General features: G+C 39.2%; 1 protein-coding gene and 1 long non-coding RNA gene across 3 annotated transcripts in view; both read left to right on the top strand.

The window, feature by feature from the left end:
• Positions 1-23859, top strand: part of STXBP5 (syntaxin binding protein 5) — a 933640-nt gene that overhangs the window by 1135 nt on the left and 908646 nt on the right. For both annotated transcript variants that reach the window (XM_069235194.1, XM_069235193.1), the window contains exon 2: positions 2082-2179. In XM_069235194.1, the coding sequence (XP_069091295.1) occupies positions 2082-2179 (98 nt within the window). The remainder of the gene's footprint in view (positions 1-2081; positions 2180-23859) is intronic.
• On the top strand, positions 2184-22100 carry LOC138296257 (uncharacterized). Its single transcript, XR_011203798.1, has 3 exons — positions 2184-2262; positions 19243-19290; positions 19650-22100. It is a non-coding gene; the product is annotated as an uncharacterized lncRNA (long non-coding RNA).

The following is a 23859-nucleotide window of genomic DNA, read 5'->3' as shown; positions in this document are numbered from 1 at the left end:
GCTGAGATGGGATCAATCGGCAGGGCCCTTGTCAGACTACATGACTGTGTTGTCTGAGCGTGTGTGTGTGTAGAGGGAGTTGTGAGCGCCCCTTTTTTTTTTTTTAATAAAACACATACCTCTGTTGGTTTGAGCGGTTTGCATCTGCACTTCCCCGTCAGTGTGGCGAAGCAGTTCTTAAAAGGAAGTTAGCGAGTGGTTAATCTTGTGCAAGAGCTAATCGTCAGGCATGGTATTTTTCTTTTGCGGTGAGTGGAGAAAAATGAACATAAATGCTGTCATCATTTATGGCCTGCTTACTACCTCTAACTAGGGTACTCCTTTCAGAGCATATGTGGGTTAGTTGTTCCAGTAGTAGATGTGTGAATTCACTTTTCACATACCTGCAGACATGTCAAATTAGATTGGTTTTGTGATTCTTTTCGCGCGTCAGATTTCTGCGAATAAATGATACATTATCTCATAACATACGAAGAGTCGGTTATTGATGGGTATTCTTTTTCAATCAACTGACTCTATAGTGAACTTGCAACCATTCTAGAATAACTCGTGTTCACATTGTCATTTTCAACTCTAGTCCTCAGGGGCTAACGTGTTCCGATGTTTGCGAAATGCTTGTACCCCGAATGTACCCAGCATTGCCAGCAAGCAGTCCGTGAAGGTGAGATTGTCTCACTGGTGTCGTTATCAGCAGCCTAATGCATTCCACCCAATTGCTCTAAAGTTGTAGACGACATTATTTGATGCGACTACAGATTATTTAAATATGTCGAGTTGTTGCTGCTATTGGTATTTTAGAACGAGCTGATGATTTTTTTTTTTGTGTCAGCGTGTGATAGCCAATATTTTGTCTTATTGGGGATCTGTGTTTACTGTGGTACACCAGTACATGACTACTATTTGCCTGTAGCGAACAGTATGTGTGTGTGTATGTATGTGTGTGTGTGTGTATATATATATATATATATATATATATATAATAATTTTGTTTCATTTTAAGTTTAGCTTTTTTGTGAATGAATTGGTAGACGAAATTACAGTGTTAGGCAAGTCCTAGAGGTACCTCATTTTGTAATGCTTGTGTTCTTTTTGAAATATGGGAATTGTTTGAGTTATTGGCTTTTCATATAAACCAAAGTAGCATGCTCCTGTTTTCATATTTTTGATTTCATCATAATAATTCAGTGTTATTCATAGAGAAGTAAACATTTACCAGTGTAGGATATTCTTGCTCCTAATGCGATGCAGTTGACATCTACAATACGTTATAACAATTATTCTGTGATCTGGTAACACAATTTGTTCAACACATTGCAACAATATCAGCACACGACTATTCTCAACTCGCTATTCTAGAGAGATGGTTAATCACATAACCATGAATAATTTCCAAATATATTTATTTTGTAGTTTTAAATCGATGTATATTTTTGAATGTTTTCCTTGCAGGTTGTGGGGAGAATAGCTTTAGGGTTATGCTTGAAACTGAGTTCAATTTCTAACTGATGGTGTCAGATTAGGGTACCACAGCAGATCCTCGTGTGTCTTACTAAGCACATTGAAAAATGGGGTATTGCATTTTATCCATAGTTAGTGCAAAGATCACAACTTTCATATCAACATTCCCACTTTGAAGGTCTGACCACTGTATATTGACACTTCACTAACTTGAACAATGCAGTATATTGTGCCCAGCAGCTATATTAATTAATTCAGGTTAAGAACAACCAAATGCTGTGAAATAAGAAACCACAATCTAAAATGTTGGTTGCATTCACAGAGCGAGTCGGTACCGTCCAGAAGAAACAATTGTTCTTTAAATAGCTACACAAGGGTATTTGGCTCAGATCACTGTGATTCTGACGTATTAGGGTTCTGGAACGTGACGTAAGTAATTAATACAAAGTACAAACACTGCTTTACAAACTCTTGATTTAATGTTTTGATGTTCATTTGCAGTGTTAAATCTGGTAAGGTTGTACATTGAACTGACCTTGAGAGAAGGCGCTGATTTCCATTTCTGTTTTCTTGCTTTCTCCCTACTTTTCTTCACTTTTATCCTGGTTTCCGTGCATCAAAAGACTGTACGCCATGGATTCCCTTATCAGCCATCGGCCCTGGCATTTGATCCTGTACAGAAGATCTTGGCAATTGGGACCCAAACTGGTGCTCTAAGGCTGTATCCTTTTTTCAACAGGAGCAGGAACAGTGGTTCAGTATTTTGCGTCTCCTGCTTACTGGATGAAGTGCTCTGGAATTTAGGTATGGCCATGAAGCGCTACAATGGTGTTTATAGAGTTTTCCGAGTTTGGTCTCTCTAGACGTTGCATATAAATGTATATGTTGCTGGATTTGTACTTTGTAGATCCCTCAGTCTTCTTCCCAGTGAGCTCTATCACTGTTTGTCTTTGCTGTTTTGACATGTAAAAAATCTAAGCAGTTGTAATGGGTATTCAGGGTCTTTATTTGCCATAAGAGGTATAAGCAGAGAGCTGAATTTGCGAGATCTTTGTTTGTTTCAATGTTACGTCACCTTTTAAAATCAGTAAGAGGAGAGTCATCGGTAGAAAGTCTTTGTCATGATTTTGAGAGATGCACCCGTTTTCAATGTACAACAAATAAACTGTTAAAATTAGATGATGTGAACTGTCAGACAGTGGCTGGATAAGGGTAGTGTGTCATGGTTACAGAGGCATAGTATCTGTTTAAGGTTACACTATATCTATTTTTATTTGTTTATGGTCTTGAATAATGTTTGGGAAAAAAAAAAAAACATATTTAATTTCTTAAGGAAAATGTTTTTAAAAAAATTGCATTGTATGTGTTGCTAAAGCATATCTCTGCATTAAAACATTGGGTTGAATCCAGGACACGCTGTGCTGAATTACGTGCACAATTATAATTCTTATGTTAGCAGTGCTGCCCAGAAGGTTGCACGTGAAAATACCCATATCTTGTCTCTGCTCCTCACCCCAGATCATGCATTCAGGCTCTTTTCGTATTTGTAAGTAACCATTGATTTGAAAGGCTTTGTATTTGATGACAGAAGGCTTAAACCACATCGCTTGAAAACTGTTTCAGTAGTTAACTACTTAGTTTTTCTTTAAAAGAACACAAAACAACTACTCTTTAGGTTATCTGTATTGTCTTCATGCTATTGTGTGACCAGTATTACGCACATTTCAATTTTCATTTTAACCTAATCTGTTAGTGATTTGTGCATTTTGTTAATGGTGATTAACTGAAATGTGTAATGTATTTAATTTGCAGATCAAAGCTTGCTGAAGAGCTGAGTGACTAGCCATCTCCAAAGGTTTTTTCTAAAGTTATGAAGTTTAAGGCTGATACAGCATTCTATCTCTAAATTTGGGGTTCAGATCTTTAAGAAAGAACCCAATTAAGGCATTTTATGGGTAACTGCATCCAAATTATGTAAGGGCAGAAAAAGTACCAACATAATACTCACTGAGGGAAGAGAAGACACACAAATATAATGCTGTAAATAAGGGAAACTGTTGTTTAAAGCTATACTTTAAACTTAGGAGCTTCCTAAGCCGTATTATAACATTGGGCTTCAGCTCTCAACAGGAGCCATATAATGGGCCATTTGAGAAGATTGTTGCAGCCTTGCCGAGATGTGTAGGTGTAAGTGAACTACACAACTCTCGGTTAACTGCCTACTCTGCACTACCGTTGAGCTGTATTTTGCAAAGGTATGTTTGTAGGATACATATATGGAAAATTAATTTTTATGTCTACTTTTCCATTATCCAAATAATGATCATGATTTTTTTTTTCTATGAAGACGATTTTCGCAGAGTAATAACACTTTTTTAGTGGTTGAAGAAAAGTCATCAAAGTGGCATCATTTTGGAAACGGGAAATATAAATATAAACAAATTCCTTATCAGAGACTAATTTCAGCTTTAGGAAAATCAGTGATATGGGTTGAAGATTCATATCAAATGGATTACTTCTTGGTTAATAGATCTGGGTATTTACAATTTTAAAGGCCGTTGAATTGTTTGTTTCCTATAAAAGTATCATTGTCCTGAACTGGGACCCTTGTATCTAGATTATCAACTCGCATTGAGTGAAATGATGTTCCAGTGTATATTTTGAAATGAATAGTTTGTATTAAACTAAAATCAGGTTAACCCACTGTACACATAGCATAAATATTGATTATCAATGATACAAAAACTCATTAGCTATATTGTGTAGAATAAATATCTAAAGTTGTGTAAAGATCCACTAGACTAATAAAGTATTCACATCTGTATTTCACGTTTAGTTAAATGCGAGATAAATGTTGTTTACTATTCGGCTGAATTTGTATATTGATGGTGGTTTTTAATATATATTTCAGTTTTCTTCTCTGTTTTTCTAATTCTTCCCTGAAGAAGGGATTGTAATGCAAAACATCTGTTGGGTGCTTGACTGGTGTTTCCACTTAAGGAACTGAACTGAAATGTAACACCAGTGTGAATTTGGTGTTCTCTAGAAGTACATCTAATTGTGCTGGGCCTACTTTCCATAATCCTCATGCTGTGTTGATGTATCAACATTTTATTTTTGGGTAGAATCTCTTCCCACATAACATTTACTTATTTTTTTGATGAAGATCTTTTCACAAAGCAGCCTGCCTCCATGATTGAAAAGGCTGGCTTCATGCAACTGACTTCCGTCAACCCTCCCTTTCTAATAAAAGGACTGGCTGACCTGGTGCTAGGAGACATTGGTTCAAATGTGCACTGTTCGTGATTTTGAGTCTTACATGTTAACAAATTCTTGTCCTGAAGGTCATGTTAGTAAGTAGTTCATAAAAGAAACTTTTCGAAATGTAAATGTCTCTTCCCTGGGACCAGGAAAAAGCCCCAGGCAGGAATAGTCTCCAATGGAAGAAAGCAAACAAGAAATGTGCAATAATTTTTACTTAGCTTGCCCTTTCTTCTCTTGAAGGGACACTGAGCTCTAGAACAAATTTGACTTTTCTGATGTGTGTCACTGTCCATTGTAATGTTTACCTTATGGTATAGTGAAGCTAGTGGGAACTATTACAGTTGTATCACAAAACAGTGGATCATGCGGGCAGGACGTTCTAAGATGCTTCATGTGTCCTTGTTCTAACAAAATTGCTTCCATTACTGTGAAGTAAGCATAGAGCAGTGCACATTGAAGTAAGGTTGGACTCAAAAATATTTTTATACATTGACATTGACATTGTGCTGTCAGTCTCGAGAACAATAGCAGAAGAATTGTTTCTATTGTGGACCTTTCTTGTGTGTCCAGGAATTTTAAGCATCTGGGCAGAATGGTGCATGATGCTTTGACTTACACAAATTAGTCACTTCACTCTCATGCACTCGTGTTATGGATGGGGGGCAACATCTAGTCCTTCCTAAGCATCTACTTACACCCCACCCCTCACATATTCTCTGTTTAAATATTCATTAGCATTGCTCCTCTCCACACCCCCGCCCCACTAAGCCCCTTTCTGGCCATGTTTGGATAACATGCAGAAAAGTTGCTGTTGCAGTGGGATCCTCTAGAATTCAACTCCAAGTTCCAGTCCAGGTAAAGGTATCTGGATGTTTGTAGTGCCTTACTCAAAGTTGTATTTGGTCTGTAGCTTCCACTCTCAGCTGCACAACCTACTGGTTTCATGCACCTGCTTCTAGGATTTGTGATAGGTTTTTAGATCGTGTTATTTTTGGCATCTGGCTGCTTGATTTGTCTTTGCTTCCACTGTCATATTTTCACCACTGGCTACACATATTGTTGAATAGCATTGTTGCAATCCCACAGCCCCAGAGATGCAATCTGACAAGGCTGCAAGCATGATGTACCCACCAGAATTTATGCTTTCTACTTCTTTTGAGGTGGCTGGACGGTCTCTGCTTCTCTTTGATTAGTCTGCCCCAGCACCCTTCCCTCTTGTGTCACTATCTCCTTCACTGTCCATGCAATTCAAGTTCTTCTTTGGCTTGCCTCTTGTAGGCTGCCCTCGAGCATTGTTGAGCACAATCTCCCCCACTGTTGTTGACCTTCTGCCATCTTATAGTAGATCTCCCTCTCCTCACCCCTTCAGGAAACCCTTTCCTTCACCCCTCCTCCAGCAGACTAGTCTCCCCCTCATCACTTTAAACCTGCAGCTATCTTTCACCCTTCATGGGTCACAGGATCAGTCTCTGGATCGTGGGGCGGGGTAGTGGTGATTGACTCCGAGTAGGCTATTCTGTAATAGGTTTGAAACCTATAATAATAATAAACTACACTGAAAGGGAAATAGTCCTCATTAGTGTAAACATATAGACACTGAAAAACAAATGCACTGCCACAAACAAAAATGCCATTGGAAGAAAGGAAATCGAGAGAAAATTAGTAATTTTAATGTCTTCCTGAAGGAGTAAGCACAATGCAACTTTGTTTTTACGAGGTAGCAGCAAGAAAGACTGGTCCAAGATTAATCTGCTTGAGTTTTGTTGTTTATGAATGTTGCCAAAATATAGTTTCCTCCAGTTTTGTGTGCTTGAATTAAAGTTACAGAATTCAAAAGTATCCTTAAGGTGTGATCTAATTGTTTTATACATTGTGGCGAACCTGGGAATGTTAAAATCATATTTGGCCTTCTGGCAGGGCTTAATTCACTTACTGATTAGAGGAATGGCTGGCTCGTAAGAATCTTGGCCAATAGGTACTATAATATTTATCAACAGACACAGAATGGGTAAAACTCTTTGATACATCAGCCCCTTTTTCTAACAAGTCATAGCAATTCAACTGCCAAATACCGACGTTTTTAAACATTCAATACTAGATGTAGGGATAGATTATTCTGAGAAGAGTGCTGTTACCATGCACATGTGATGGTGGTGAAAACCTGACAAGCCCTCAGCTAATCCTGGGTTTTTATACCACTTCACTTTACTGCTGGAGCTTTTGATCCCTTAGTTACAACCTAAACAGCAACAGTTCAAGTCCGAGAATACAGTGTGGTATATGTTAAAAGGTCAAGACTGACTAAAAGTGAGACATTTGTCATGGGAACACTTGACAGCTATCAAAGTCCACACAAAAAAACACCACCTTAATGAATAAGACAAAGTGCCAAAAAGCAATGGTAGACATTCTTAAAGTATCAAGTTTCAGGTGTCTTAGAATGTAGGACTACAAGTTTTAATGTGGTGTAATTCAAAATTTTAAAGTTTTCACAAGATAGTTTGCTGTTGGCAGCGTTGTCAATACCATCATATTCAGTAAAGAGCAGGTGAATGATCCTCCAACTGTGCCCAGGAAATTGTTTCTTAAAATGTTTAAGTACAGCACTCTTTCTTTTTTAATACATTAACAGTGCCGGAAACCAGACAGAGTCCCAGGATGGTGAACATGAGAGGTAATGGGATGTGAGAGAGGGCAATGAGATTCAAATGTAAATGACAAAATTCACAGGCTTTCTATACTTAAAAAAATAAAACATAAATTCATTGGCCACACTGCCAAAGGGAAGACATTACATACCCTGCGTTACTTCTCCTTTAAATTGGATGTGTGCTTTATTACAATCACTACAAAAAACGTTATGTTTTGTAAACACTGGAAAAACAGTTTGGTCTATCTTGCGGGTTTGTCAGATGATGAAATATCTAAGTACTGATTTCAAAAGTTTTGATAAAATACCAGTGAAATCCACCAAAAATAAACACTGAAAACAGGACAGCTGAACTGTGGGCCACCTTTATCTGGTACAGTTAGTGCACCCCCTGACAGCCTCTTTGCACTCTCTGTAATAAGATGGATGTGTAGAGGCAAAGCGTTACTTCGTACACAGGGCTATGCCCTCATGCAAACGAGAGAACAACACCTTGAGATCATACCAGTTCTGCTCGTATGCTGACCCAGTCTTTGTTACTGAAGAGGCTGCACAAGTGTGTGCAGGCCTTTCTATAAAACAAATGCCCCTGGGGAAGAAAAACACAGGCAAAGATGTCTCTTGCATCCTAGGGCTCTCTTAATAATACGGACCCTGTTCGGTGCTCGTGTGGATGGCTTGCTCTGATGTAGCAGATGTTGTGGTGTGATATTGAATTTGTGTCCCACCAGTAATGCATCCGTTCTGACAGTTCAGGGGAGGGTTGCGGCACTGCTGCCTATTATGTGCTGTTCTCTGTATTTGAATAGTTTGTTGTCTCTGCTACTGCTTTTGCTGTTCTATTCACTCTATTACGAGGCGATCAGTCCCTCTGCCATCTGTACTATGCCAAGTCTATTTGTTTTATGAAATCTTAGGAAAGTGTTCTCGTTATTCGAAAGCAATAATGAATGGTTGTTATTGCTTGCTTAACATGTTTTGACAGACTGTAAGATATTGAGGTAGTTCTTTGCATTGTGTCGAGTTTCTAGGGTAGATTTGTCATGAAAAGTGTAGCCTTCTAAATGACCTGCACTGCTGCAAAGGAAAATGTCCTTCAACTAAATATGCTGCTTTTAAAAAGGGAGGCTAACTTTTCTGCAGTGACAACAATTGTTGTTTTTGCACAATTTACCCACTCTTTCTTAATTTGGACTCCCCAGTCGTGACCAGTCCTGGTACAGTAAAGTAAGAGTCACTTTTTCACTTATGCATTCTGGAATTAGGCACATCATTTTGCAGTTGCCTGTTTTTATGATTCATTTTCATTGAAAAATGAAGTTTCACATGCTGTAAAATATTTTTCTTGAAGACATTATATATCTGGGCCCAAAAAATGAGTGAATAAATAAGACAAGGCATGTGCAAAGGTACACCTACACATTTCCCTAGGTTTTGTGGCATGCAAAATAGTCATACCCAGGGGAAATGTGAATTCTCACAGATTCCCTGGAATATGTTGCTATGTATGTATAGGTATTGCTAGAGCACAAACCTCACTGTTAGAGCCGAATGGACTCCTGTTCCATATACAAGAAGGCATCGGAGTGCAGGTACTACAAATGGAGAGCTTTCAAGATCAAGTGCATAGGAGCAGGTGAAGGCAGAACAACCTGGTTACCAAATTGGATGCAGCTGTAGGTGACCCTTATCCCTAGGTTAGATGATCTTTGAAGAGTCAAGATTCTTCCCGAACTGTAGGACTGCTGGGGCAACTTTTTGATGTTTGGCTGTGTGCTAAGAAGAGTTCTTCCTCAGTTTTGGCTTTTTAGCACTTCTTGAGTTCCATTAAGGTTATGTTTTGGCTCCTTGTGCCTGCAGAACGCAGGACCCCTTCTTCACCCTGCATATAATGTTTATATTTTGCCCTAGGTATGATAGAGAGATGCAGTGTGTGTTACTCCATGGTTTGCGATGCAGCGCATCTTGAGGATCATGTGGGGATTGGAATGGTAGGCAGTGATATTTTAGTTTTTCGAAAAGCTTTAGAGGAAGCCTGTTATTTATTTACTCTTTATGAATGTGGTGTATGTTTAACCTTGAAAATCTTGATGGCCAGTTCTTTTAAAGAGGAGCAATTAGTTTTTCTTAAAGATTAGATTTGCAAGAATATTCTTTTTCTTTCATTTATTATTTTCTTTGTGGAGGAAATAATTATGATGATTGATTCCCCACCCTTTTGATGAAGTTGTTTCCTATTTTTATGTCAAGCAATCTGTTTCTTTCCTCGTTCTCTCTCTATACCTTAACTGTTCATCTTCTGTTTGTGAAATATTCTCCACGTATTTAATAACAAGTGGATTAGTATTTTTATATTGAAATAACAAATCCCTTTAAAGCCACAAAACAAGAGCGGGTAGCCTTTGATGGAAGAGACAAATGGAAGGCTGTCTGAAAGAAGAAATTATATTAGTGGAATTTTAGCAATTTTTCACTTTTTGCATGCCAGCTTTTGCCAAGAAAAATGTTCATGAGGGCCTGAATGCTGCAGGTCGATTAAAAACTGAATACATAATACAAGTTCCTAGATTTGAAAAATTGCAATCTTGACCTCTTTTTCGCATATTCAACAGTCATTACAGCAGCAAGAGGACTAATACTATTTTTGAAAGGGCACTTATTCCAGAAAATCTCAGTAGTGCCTAATTTCCTTGCCCTAAAGGGTTAGCAGCATGAATACTTTATAGGGATAAAATGAGTAGCATGATGCCAAAGGCCTATTTAAAAGCCACCTTAGTGGTGCTAGTAATCTCATCCTGGTCTCACTCATGGACCCAGAAGGATAACAGTCCGCAGTTTGTGTCCATATGTAGCAAACTCTTTCTTTCCTGTCAAGTGTTCAGTTTTCTAAAACTAGAAGCTACAAAAAAATGCTCTTGAGAGAGATTTTATTTCTGGTGCAGATATCAGAACATTTACATTTTTGCTTGCAGAGCATGTTCACACCTATCACAAAGCTTTCAGTTTTATGTTTTGAAGCAGACATAATCTTAACTTCATTTTGTATTGGATGTCTGCATTGAACAGTATCATAGGGGTTGCATGCTGCTTAGAATGAAGATAATACAATTTTTGATTTGATGGCAAAAGTAATGCTGATTCTCTGGATAATTCACTCTGCGCTGTTGTGTACCTCAGAAAGAAAAAGTACAGCTAATTGAATGGAGGACTGTTAAAAAAGGTAGTTAAGGGATCTGACAAAAGACCAATATCTTCATGAGATTGGTGTGGGACCATGTTCTGCATGATTAGCCTGCCATTTTTTTTATTTTATTATTATTGTTACTTAAAAAGATAGTGTTTGGAAAATGCAACTGGATGGGCTCTATAAATTATTAAAGTGAAGGATCTGTAAACTGATCAACTATTTAAATAAAGTTACAAATAGTTTGTAAGCTGAGGTTATTTTAGTTTTCTGTGTCTTGCACAAGGTTATACTGAGGAAAAATATAATTAGAAGCAAAGCAGTGGGAGAATATTTTGAGGCTGCTGTTGTGCCAGTTTTCGTGAAAATAACTGAAATGAGCTCAAGACCTTATTTGCAGATGTAATTGCCAGCTTATAATAAACCCACTGGAATCAAGATTCATCAATATTTTGGACACGGTGCAGGGGATGGCCAAAGAGATAGTTCTGTTTTTTCGAGTGTGACAGATTTGGGATATACACCCAAAAATGGAAGCTGTACTGTCCACCCGATTTCAAGTGTACAGGGCATTTATATACTGTAAGAATGAAGGACTGGACACCTGCCACTTTTTCATGGATGTCCAAGATCTTCCAAATTCTATATAAAGCACATGGGCCCTACTTCAGAATAGAAGCATTGTGCAGAAATTGTATGGACTCTTTTCTTGGATCCAGCAAATAGGTAATTCTCCTCAGTTGGGACTCAAGATTGCCCTCTCACTGTGGCTTGTATCCATTTTGACTCCATTGTCTCTCTTATTGCTTTGACAATGAAAGTGATTGGATGGAAACACTAGAGCCATTGCTTCTTTACCACGGAAAGTCCTTTGGGTAACATTCAGTTCAGTATTTTTTATTTTATTTTATGTTATCTTTTTAAATCATGTTTCTTTACTGAAGATTCAGTATGGAAATCTGTGCTGAACCCTTCCAAAAGAGCAGTCAAATCTGAACCCCTCTGCTCTGAAAGAAAACAAATTCTCCTGTTGCATTTGTACAGTATTAGACTTCATTGGTGAGATGCCACTTTATTTGCTTGAAACTGCACATTCAGTGTTTGATTCTTCAGTTGCACATCCAGTCAGTTTCTGCTCTCTAAATTGAGGCACTTTACTTTCTGTTGTGATCCCATTGTACTGAGTACTTCTTCTTTGATCCTACCTACAATGTATATGTTTCACAAAATCGTCTTCATTTCCCTCTTTCCTAATTCCACGGCAAACAACAGGAGAGAAGCTTAACTTTGCTGGCTGTGGGACATTCATGTCTAACATAGACAGTACAAGTTCTTTTTGTTCACTGACTGGATTATGATATCCTTTGGCACTACCACCAAAGAGAGGCTTCTTGAAGTAATTAGCTTCTGATTGACACCTTCATATATTTTGGAATTTTATGTTATTGTGTGCTAAGTATGAGAGGTGGGCGAGCCACTTTAAGCTTAAGCCAGGCGCAAGCCTGAAGCCTGGCTCTGGCTCAACGTCCTATTGGAATCTCAAGCCTATAAGGATCCAAGCTTTCATGTGGCTGCTGCCTGCCACCCTCCCTCTACTCAGTATGTGGCGTTACAGCCAGAGATGGTGACCTTGGAACTGGGGAACCAGTTTCAAGTCTCGGCGTCGGCTCAACATCACTTAATCTCCCTGTGCCTAAAAAATTAATGTGACCTTGTGCAATGTAACTGGTGCTCATGTAAAGCACTCCATTACCCTCGGATTGAGATCACGCTATGTAAAAACTGCACAAAGAGGTAAAAACAAAGCCTTAACATAAAGAAAGGCAAAGAAGATACCCTTATATTGGCTGCTTGTTGCAAAGTGACACCAGGAAACCTGGCTTAATCACAGCTTTCCTGCTTAAATTATGTTATCTTAAGCAAATATTTATTTAACTAAAACTTTTATCTTCGTTATTGTGTATGAAAACACGTTCAATTATGTGAGCTCGGAATACCAGTGGTACAATAATTTTTTGTGTTAGATTTATTAGACTATAACGTTACTCTATAATCTGTGTCATGTACAGGGTTTACATGACAGCTGTCTTGCCTTTTTAGATCACTAATAATTTACTAAGTACTTCCTAGTGTGGTGCTATAATGTGACATGCTAATGTCAAACCTTCGTATGTTAAAGTAAACTTTTTTGAATTTTGAAAGTACTTTAGCATAATTTACAATGAAGTTTGTTGTTTGATTTGCATAAGAAACATTTTTAGGTTCCTGCACAGGCTCTAAGATCTAAGCCAAATGAATTGCACAACTCTACCTACCCTCTCTCTTTTAAATTGTTGGCTTGCCCACCTCTCCTAAGTATCTATCTGGCAGAACATATTTCCTTATTTGCTGCTAAGGCTTAGGGATTATTGGTGACCTTTCAAAAGCCTATTCCTGTTGAAGCGATATGGCGAACAATCATTTATGGCAACGGCTCTTAACCTTTTAACTTCTGTGGACTCCACACTAAATTCTTATTGGGAGCCGGCAAACCCAGCCTAAGTGATTTCCAAGATTTGAACATCAAAACAATATACAAAAAGCAAACAGGTACACATCAAACAGCTGTACACATTATGACATATTTAATTACTTCCCAATCAAAAAAATTCAGGAATCAAAATTTTTATGGGAAGGATGATTCTTTTCAAAATGCGTTTTTTATTCCTAAAAGACAAAGCAACATGCTATACGTTACCACATCACTTTGTTTTATTTTGCTTCTAATGCATGCTCTCTTTTTGTTGGAGCATAGAAGTGCTTTAATTGATCCTCCAATTGTCCATACTAGACTCTGCTGTATGTGCGCTGTTCCCACATTTCAAGTTAAGGATAGCAACTTAACGTTTGGCCTACACATTTCAAATTCCTTCACATTTACAGAACATTTTTAGTTTTCAGGTTTGCTTTATTTATTTATGTATATATACACCATATCAATCTGCTAATATTTAATTTTTTAAACAGTTTTGTCATGGACCCTCGATTTAAGAACCAATAATCTAGGGTAGGAGGAACCTTAGTGCAAACATTAAGTTGAATTTGAGCTCTATTCACAATGCTCATTTTAGCCTGACCATGTTTAAGAATATCTGTAGCTGGATTATCTTGGATTTGTTTTAACTCTCTTGACCATCCTTCTGCACTAAACTTTGATGCTTGGAAAACTTACTACATGGAGAAAAAACAGAAGTGCTGAGGACCTCCTTCTAAGTATGATTTACCCTTTTGCTCCTAGTAGTTCAACCATCTCTTCCATTATGCAACCTTCCACGTTTCCTGCTGTGGCCTGTGTAAAGTACCCATTAGGTGGCCAGGGAAAATAATTGAAAGGTATGCAAAATGGATGAAAGATTGAGACTGGGCATGGGGTTGCCATCTGGCTTTCCTTTTGCCTTGAGAAAATATTCTGGTTCCTCTATTTTTGGTTAAAGGCTTAGAACACATATGCAAAAGGCCGGTACAGGTGCAAGAACGTCTAGAGTAACTTCTAATTTTTTGAGTAATGGCGTGTGTGAGCAATTTTCTCTTAGGAGATTTAACAAGGGTTGGTCTTATAGCTGTGAATTAGCAGTGCCCTTAAAGAGGCGGCTGCTGTGATATTAGTGTGGAGTAGGAGTGGACATTGAATTGAAGTGTAGCGCAAGTTCAGAGTTGGTAGGAGTTACGTTCTCCGATGTTATTTTAGATGGCTTAGCCTTTTCTTTTTATTGCGATGAAGACTGTGACATCGAATAACATATTTAATTATTTTTGTTTTACTTGGCCTGGAAGATTTTCAGCCTTTGATGGGCTTGCTAGTATCCGTGTGTATTATGGCACTCCAAGGTTGATCCATATCACATGATTTAATAGCACATTCCTGACCTGAAATACTTTTGTTTAAATATTTGCAAAGCAGTGGATAATAAGAATGAAGGGATAGATATGGGTTATCAGTTGCCAAATTTATGGCTTATATTAAATTTAATGCATTATTGAGGGAACATGGTCTTTGACTATCCCTGGCATGATCATACTGAGGAAACTGTATGAACTGAAGAAATGACACAAATGAATCTCTCACATTATTGATGTATGCTCTTAAACTGCCATCACAAAAAGTTAAAGACAAGGGAGCATTGGTAATAGAGCTGCCAGGTGCTAAATCAGGAAAGGCTTCTTTGCATACAAGAACGTTTTCTTCAAATGGCAAATTTAAATTTATATGTTTTAGAGCACTGCACCTAACTTTCTCAGTAACACATCCAGCATTCTGTCCAAATTGTTGAGAGACTGTATCTTTCAGCATAATCGGTATGTACCAATGCTCTGCGAGTTACGTCAACACAATCTTCAAAATGCACCAGACAGGGTGGCAAAACGTGGGCAAGCACAATGTTTGTATACAATGACATATAAATGTAAATCTCGTGGTTTTTGGTGTACATATTTATGAAAGCATGGATTAGGGACGAAGCACCGTTTATGAATAAAGATGATAACACCTAGTAGGACAGGTTACTTGGAAACAGTGATAATCCCTGATTTCTTGTAGGTGGAACTAGGCTTGTGTTCACTGTGTGGTCTTCTTAGCACCTAGGTTTAACTCATGGTGAAAAGTCGATCAGTGATATGTGCTCATCTGTAGAAGCCATCAAATCATGTTTACTCCACTTGACTAGCAAAATAGTCCAGAAACAAACTGTTATTATTAAGAGATGTGGATTTGAATGACATTGAGTTTATGTTGCTACCCATGTTAAATCTAATAGAAAATTATTGAACCTTTTCATAGGTTTGTGGTCATGCAGTTTTATGAAGAAGTTAGATTCATAATATCGTGGTCCTGTAGTTCAAATCCCCCACAGGGTCATCCTCCTGCCCACACTGTTGTGTCTGGGTCCAACATCGCTGTTCCCACTGCCTGAAAGATCAAACACTGGCACAGGTTTGGCTAAATTGCACCATTCTGTGATGCAGGAAATAACTTTTCATCCTCTTGTGGGATAGAAATGGATAGCAAACATTTAGTGATTCATTAAGGAGAAGCTGGCTTTGTCCTAAACACAAGCCTGTTGCCCTAACCACTTAGTCAAATTCCACCCAGTCAACAGGTCATCCAGATGAGTTTAGTTGTAGTAGGTTGCTCTTATTTGTAGGTATGGACATCATAGTAATAGGATGAGCATTGTTCCACAGTCACAGCCAACACGTGTTTTGTCACAACAGGTGACTTTTTCCAGGCTACAAGATCTACAGAGATATGATTGCCAAAACTTGTTTGCAGATGTTGAGGATGATAACATAAATATCAACAGTGTATAGTCTGTTGGTTGTGTATGTGTCCATCCCGAGCAGGGAACAGGTGGTAAAGCACCCCTACATCAAAAGAGAAGGCACCAAATGATTGTGAAGCACGCGAAGTGATTAGTGATAGAGCAGTACAACCACTGAAAAGTGTGAGGTGTTGATTGAACTTACCAGGTTGGTCCTGAAACATAACGTGTTCCTACACAATGGTGAATGGTACAGGCAGATTCAGGGTGTAGCCATGGGAACTAAATTTTCACCCTCATTCTCAAAGTTGTTCATATATAGATTTGAGTAACCCCATTTATTGACCTCCTGCCCGCTTGGTTTAACCAACTGCATCTTGTGCTGGGGGAGGTACACAGATGATATTTTCATCATCTGGATGGGAAGTACTAAAAACTTTGAACTGCTATGTGACCACCTCGGCTGTAATGAATACAATATACGCTTCACCCAACACATCAATAAGAGGGAAATAGAGTTCTTGACCTCACCCTATACAATGAAAGGAGTAAAATCATGTCCAAACTTTACAGAAAACCCACGGCGTGTAATTCTGTTGTGCATGCACATAGTGCACATCCGTCTACTCAAATTAGTGCTATCCCATTGGGAGAAATTACCAGAATGAGACGTAACTGCAGCAGTGACCATGTTTTTATGCAGGAATTTGCATTAGTTGAACAACGCTTCCTACAAAGAGGGTACTCTGGAAAGGTTCTATCCAAAGCCAAAATCTGAATTTTGAACACCTCACGGGAATCCCTTTTGACCCATGGGACTGTCAAACGGTCCAAAGACAGATACATTAATAGGATCACTGTATTTAATGAACAGAGCTATGCAATACATTGCATTTTGAAACGTCACTGGCACTTAATTTTACTTGTCAAGACACTACATAAATTTGCGACAGACCTCAGATCTGTGGTAAAACTCTAAGAAACAAGCTTTGCCCTAGCTACATTGGATCAAACACACAAGACCAATCCATCAACTGGCTACCCCTCCAACCCTGTGGTTTCTCTAAATGTACATGTTCGAATGTTTGCCAATTGGACCTGGACAAGCTGGTGAATTTCTCATATAACTCTGTACATGTTACTCACATACAGCAGTTAATCAACTGCAATAGCAAATTTACAATATATTGTATTATTTGCCATTGTGGTTTGGTTTATGTGGGCAGCACTATCCGTCCTCTGGAAGAACGGATCCAGGAACATATTAGAGCTATTAGGAACAACCACCCTAACTACACCCTGTCAGCCCACTATAACTCGGTACATGCGGGATCAGAGGTCATGGAGATCACATTCCATGGCATTAAACGCATTACTAATGATGCGAGGGTTGGAGACATGGTCTCCAAGCTCAGAAGGTGTGAAGCTAAATGGATCATTAAATTGCGTGCGTTTGATCTGGGTCTTAACGTGGACAGAGAATTGCATGTGCTTCTGTGAATATACTATACAAAACCAGTGGATTTTATGATAATACCTCCTATTTATTTGAAATTGTTTGCCTCTGTAAATATATTCAGTGGAGCATTGCGTATGTTTTTTAAAAATTTCTGACGATGAATTATACATTGTTGAATGGTAATACATCCTCGCAGTTCTTGTGAGGCGGGTCACCTGACACTACTTTGCATGTATGTAGTGCTACCACTGTGATCTTTACAGTCCTCTTGGCTCCCCCTTGTATCTCTGTTCTAAGCGCAAATTGCCACACATCAGGCAGTTCACTGACTTTTTGCTCAGACCACTGTTTATTTTCCTAACAGTATGCATTTTATGGAAATACTTGCTAAATATTTGATACTGTGTGCCTTTGTAAATACATACAGTGGAGCATCACATACGTATCTTTAATTTCTGATGATTGATTATACATTGTTAATTGCACAACCTCGCAATTCTGGTGAGGAGGGTTACTCGACACTGCCGTGCAAGTATACAGTGTTACCATTGTGATCTTTACAGCCCTCCTGGTTCCCCCTAACATCTTTGTTCTGAGGTCACATTGCCACATATCAGGCAGGTTACTAACTCTTTGCTGAGACCACTGTTTATTTTCTCTAACCGCATGCTCTTCCACACTAGCTCCCTTTTCTAAACCCACATAGCTACACATTGGGCAGGTGAATGACTCTTTGATCAGACCATTATATTTTGTTTGCAAACAGAAAGCTCTTTCACATTGTCCGATAGTTCCCTTCCCTGTCTTATATACAGCCTTAGGGAGTCTTTCAGCCATCCTTTCATAATGGCCATACCCTTGGATGGCTCAACCCAGCACCCCTGTACATCATAGACACCATTCCTTTATATACACTTAGTTTCAAGCAGACACAGTGTTTTTTGCTTTCTTTTCTACCAATTTTTATACGCAGCTACCACCGCTTTCATTGTGGTTCTTCTCTGTTATGCTACACTTTTAGATGGCCGCCACATTCCTCTGTAGCTCTCCGCCCCTGACGTGTCCGTTTTCCATTACTACGGGGCTCATAAGCGCTCCGTTTTGCCTCACTGAGTTTGGTCGGACATCATTTCCCGCACCATTGCGTACTTGTTTTGTTCACTTTCCTATCTTTACAGCTTCTCATCTGTTATGCCCCCCCCACACTTTGCTGGGATATGCCAGGTTTTCCAAGGTCTTAGATCCTACGGTATCCATGGTCTCTCAAACTGGTCAGCTGTCTTGCCCTATAGACCATTTACTGGCCATGCCTATTCTTGCTGTCTTATAATCAGCATGCTTGTCTTACTGGCCATGCTTACTGTTGCTTCTTTCTAGCTAGCACACCTTACTTAATGGCCACACTTACTGTTGCCTTTTACCTTTAGCATACTACCACTATATGATTCTGTGGTGCCTAATGCTGACCAGTGTTTTTTCCTTAGCACTGGCCTATACACTTTGACCTTTAGTGGCCACTACGCCCTTCTTAGTGGCCATGATCACTGTTGCTTCCTAATAGTCAGTACGCCTTACTTACTAGCTTTTTTGACTGCTGCTTGTCAACCTTTAACGTGTGATTACTCCTGCATACCAACCTTTTTACTGCCTGAGCAATCGGTCCCCTCATGTCCCACACACCCATTGTGCTGTCTTGCTTGAGCTTTTCTCTTTTGCATGTTCCCCCTAGGTACCAGACATACCATGGTCTCGTGCATCAGGGTCTACCTTGTACCATGTTGCATTAACAAGTGACTGACTTGATATAAACCCTCTGTTATACTGTGTCATATAGAGGTGAGTTCTCATCTTATGGGATGTTCACTTTACATAGCTCTAAAATCTTGATCTGTTGTGCCACCACTGATCACCACTACTTTTCCTTTCTTAGACACACATGTATGTATTTTTCCAAGTCAGAACTCGTTTACCCAAATAGGTATGACAATCTTCTACTGCTTTCTTGACTCTTTGTTGGTTTTGCAACAATGCTCTGTCTTCCCCACTATGATTTACCACCACAAATCACCTTAGACTGATCTAACTGCACTATTATGTGGTGGGCACATATCATTGTGTTTTTGATTGCGCAGTTTTCACTGGTTGGACTACTGTATCACTAATCACCTTGCATGCTTTACAATCATTTGGTTCCTTCTATTTTGACATATGGGTGCTTTACCACCTGTCCCCTGCTTGAGATGGACACATACCCAACCAAATACACTGTTGATCTTTGTTATTATTCTCAACATCTGCATACAAGCTTTGGCAATCATATCTCTGTATATCTTGCAGCCTTGAAAATGTTACCTGTTGTGATGAAACACGTGTTGGCTTTGATTGTGGGACGATGCTCATCCTTTTACTATGATGTCCATGTCTACAAAGAAAAGGAACCTACTACAACTAAACTCATCTGGATGACGTGTTGATTACAAACTATTTTGAGTGCTGCGGTATCGTTGAATATTATATGCATGGTGTTTCCCTGGGGCACTATACTATGTTTTTGGTTAGTGGAGCATACCTCACTGCGTAGCACCGTGCTCCACCCTACCTCTGAACAACCATCAACATGAACTATTATTGACTATACTTGCATAACCCTAGGGAAGTGCAACCCGTTAAACCACCACTACCCATTTCTCTCTTTGTAAACTCCACCCAGTAGTAGTCATCTTGACTCCTTTTAAGAATTTCTTCTCTCCAATCTATTCAAGGACCATACATCCCAGGTAAAGAGGGAGAGCGGATGACCCTCCTGCAGTTTCACAAAGAATGTTCTTCCAGCAGCAATAGGCTCTAGAAAGTCATGTCTTGAACCTTCTGCCAGATCCCTACAAATTTTCAAGAATCCTCTCCAGAACATCTGCTGGGGATAGAGAAACCTTCCATCTTGAAAGCTATCAAATTGGTTCCAGATTAAGCAAAAGGCTCATACATTCATGGTGCTTCATGGCATCCAAGAAGCCAGGCATTTGTACTCTTTTAGTTCAGGATGCTCTGAATTGGTTTCTCATCATAGTCCCCATAGTCTTCTTTCATATGTTCACTCATTAAAATTTTGGAGGCTTTATAGTTAGGTAACTGGCATTTTTAGACCTCAAAGATACCTACTTTTATATACCTGAATCCTTGAGGTATGGAGTTGTGGTATGGCAACCTTTGCAGTACTAATAATGGACATTTTGTGCTAATCAGTGTGTTTCTGCATTCTGGGGTGCTTCAAGAACCCCACCCCTCAAGTACTGTGGTGCTGTATCCCGTCATCACCCACAATTAGATTTGCTTTGTTCTATACATTGTTTGTGGTCTGTTTTAAAGAGCCTGGAGGAGCAAGAGTGGTCTCCTGGCCCTCATTGTATGCTGAGAAGCTCATAAGTCAGTTAGAGCTCCAAGCATTCTTGCTTGGCAAAAGATCCCTCTGTCAGACTGACATCAACAGTAATACTCTGGAGATGACGTGATTGCCTACGCATGTCTCCTATCCCGACTCTTCGAGCTTTGGCCCTGCCCCCAGCACGCGGCGCATCGGAAATGGTCGCAGAAAGTGGCAGCACCTCATGTGAGGCTCTGTGAGACTCATCCGCTTAATGCACAGCTTCTACCTTTGAAGCTGGGTGGAGGCTCCTAAAGATTTCTGGCTAAGGGTGTGGCTCACCGCAGCCGCAGGCGTATATGGCACACCCGTAAAAATGAAGACGGTGACTCTTCCCTCCCCCTCTTAAAACTAATGAACAGCTGGAGAAGGAGACACTATGGTTTAAAGAGAAATGGGAGCAGATGGAAAACTATGCAAGAATATCGAACCTTGGAATTACGGGTGTTCCAGAGCATAGTGAGGACACTTGAGGATGCATAAAATTGATAGGAAATCTGATACGGTCTTCAGTAATTCCGGATAATAAGCACGATTTAGCAATCACATGGGCCCATTGTGTACCAGCTCACATCAGAGGTCATGCTAAGTACCCCGCACTATGTTGGTGAATTTCTCTGATTATACAGTGGAAGAGAAGATACTGTGTAAGTAAGGTGATAAGCAATTAGGCCTTTAAGTCGGCAGAACATTTTGAATTATGTATTTTTTGTAGACGTGACAGTAGAATCCACCCGGACCCACAAGGACTTTAAAAATCTGATTCCAAAATTTCATACAGCTGGTGTGGGGCAGGCCTCGATAATTCAGTTTTCTAAACTTAAAGTGTTGTTTAAATGCTCTTTCTGGATATTTGGTTATGTGCCTGCAGCCACCAAGTTTCTAGAGTCAGTGCTATAATTGCAGCATGCAGCTTGTCTGATGTTCATAAGAGGATTATTTCAGGGTGATGGATGAAGGGGGGAGGACGAGAGCAAGGGGAATCTGATATGGAAACAAGAGAGTTTTGTAAGATTTGTGAGGAGGGGGTCTGCGAAAACGTATTTTCAGCCTACTGTCATAACTCAGCCTTTTATGAGGAAACCAAAAAGAAGGCATTTCAACCCTTGAGATGGTGCTAAAATGCTTCGTAAGTAAGGAAACTGTTTTTCATTCTTTGTGTTTTCTTTTACAGATTGTCTTCATTTATTTTATTTTTATGTTTTTGCATTCTTATAAAGCACTCTCACCCATAAGGTATTAGCAAACTGCATATTTGAATAAACTGTAATGCATGACATTGTAGGGAAAGATAAATTAGTTTTATAAAATGAAATACAGTTTCAAAAAACTGCAATTAAAAACGCAATAAAAAATATTTGCTTTCAGGTGTGCAAGTTTCATTTATTCCATGTAAGTGATCTAGGACGGTACTTCCCTGAAACTATTCGGTTGTTGAAGCACCAGCTTGAAGCACTGACAGCTTGATGATCTGATGACCTTATGTTCCCACTTTCCTTTTCTAGATCTGTGAACTTTTATCGCAAGAATACCCAGGAATTGCATCTGGAATGTGCATATTTTTGGTTGGAAATGAACCGTCAATTATTACATTACAACGTCATTCCCCCCCCCCCCCCCCCCTCATTGCTGGAAGAGAGTGTCACATTTCATCAAAGAGTGCTTTTTGTTAAATCCCCTAGCACTGCCCACAACAGAGTTATGTATCATTTTTCATTATGTCGGTATATAGGTGTAGAAATGCTTGCCCAGAGGTTCATGCTTGGGCAATCCGGTTACTGTGTGAAGTGTAGCAAACTCTTGTGAGACCGAACGCAAGTGAAGGGCAGAATTCCTCAGTTGAAGTAAACTCATTACATTAGTATCTATTGAGGTTAATCATCCGAGTCCTCGTTCAGTCAATGAGGTGAACGTTTTGTATGTAGCAGAGTGCAAAGGAAGCAAACACTTCTCACGACTGCTGTGGAGCCTCCTTTTATTCAGTACAGCAACAACAGATGGCTAATAAAAGTAGTATTGCAGCATTCTTTTTTATTTTTGCTGATTCTTTTGCAAAAAGTGTGTAGGGGTTTTACAAAAGTTATACTTTTTTTTTGGCAGAATGCAAAATCTCTAAATCCTGGACAGACTGGTATACTCACCAAGAAGGGGCCTAAGCAGTTTCCCATAGTTGCTATACCAAGCTCTCATTAAAAATTATCTCCTTTCCTACTACAGCTTCACTCCTAGATATTCATGAAGGAACTTTTTGGCGGCCTCCTATATGCCTCTGAAGTAAGTGCATCCGTAAGTTTAATTAGATGACAGGATAGTAAAAGTTTACATCAATTTTTGAAAATAAAATTCCACTAACCCTCCTCGTTCTATATTTTTTTTTCTCTTTAGCAAATTTTGTTTTGTTTTAAATTTGAACTTGGGCCTAGAATAATTTAGGACCCAGACACACATCTACATCTTATGCTAGAGTATACTCTTTAAAAAAAAAAAAAAAAAAATCTTTCTAGTAGGAAATTGGTTAGTTAGGCTTTGACGTAGAGACACCATAGTTTAGCTATTCACTATGACTAATCCCCAAGTTGGCCTACATAATCTGATGCATAAAGGTAAACTAGTTTCCATGAGGAATCCCTTTCTTAGCACTTACATCTAGTTACAAGCTTTGAAGAATTCCCTAGAAAAATTACATGTGGTTTTTACAGTGTTTGTGGGTGTTTATATACCGTCTGTCTTTCTGCCTGAAGTTGCTTGTGTTCCAGTCTAGAGAGGACCCAACCTGTTAGTTCAGACTGGACTGTTCCTACAGGAGCAGAACTGAGACTGATTTCCTATGGCAGGACTGTCAGGAGTAGCATAGTTGCCTTAAACAATAGTCTGGAATGTGGTCCAGTGCGATCACCAGTGGCAGAGTTTATTTCATGCATTATTTCCATCACCTTCTTGTTTTTGCAGTAGATGCCCTAAGTGTGACGGGTATACCCAGGCATGGGTCTTGTGCTTCCTGTGCCGCAGGACTCCAGCTATACCTCACGCACAAGACCTAAACAGGTCAAAACCTTCTGGGGTTGCTTGTTTTCCCATCTGGAGGGAACCGTCTCTGTAACCTTTGGTCGTTTAGTGAATGTCTAA

This window comes from Pleurodeles waltl, chromosome 5 (genome assembly GCF_031143425.1).
Source record: "Pleurodeles waltl isolate 20211129_DDA chromosome 5, aPleWal1.hap1.20221129, whole genome shotgun sequence".
Taxonomy (NCBI): Eukaryota; Metazoa; Chordata; class Amphibia; order Caudata; family Salamandridae; genus Pleurodeles; species Pleurodeles waltl.
This window is presented reverse-complemented; position numbering and strand designations above follow the sequence as displayed.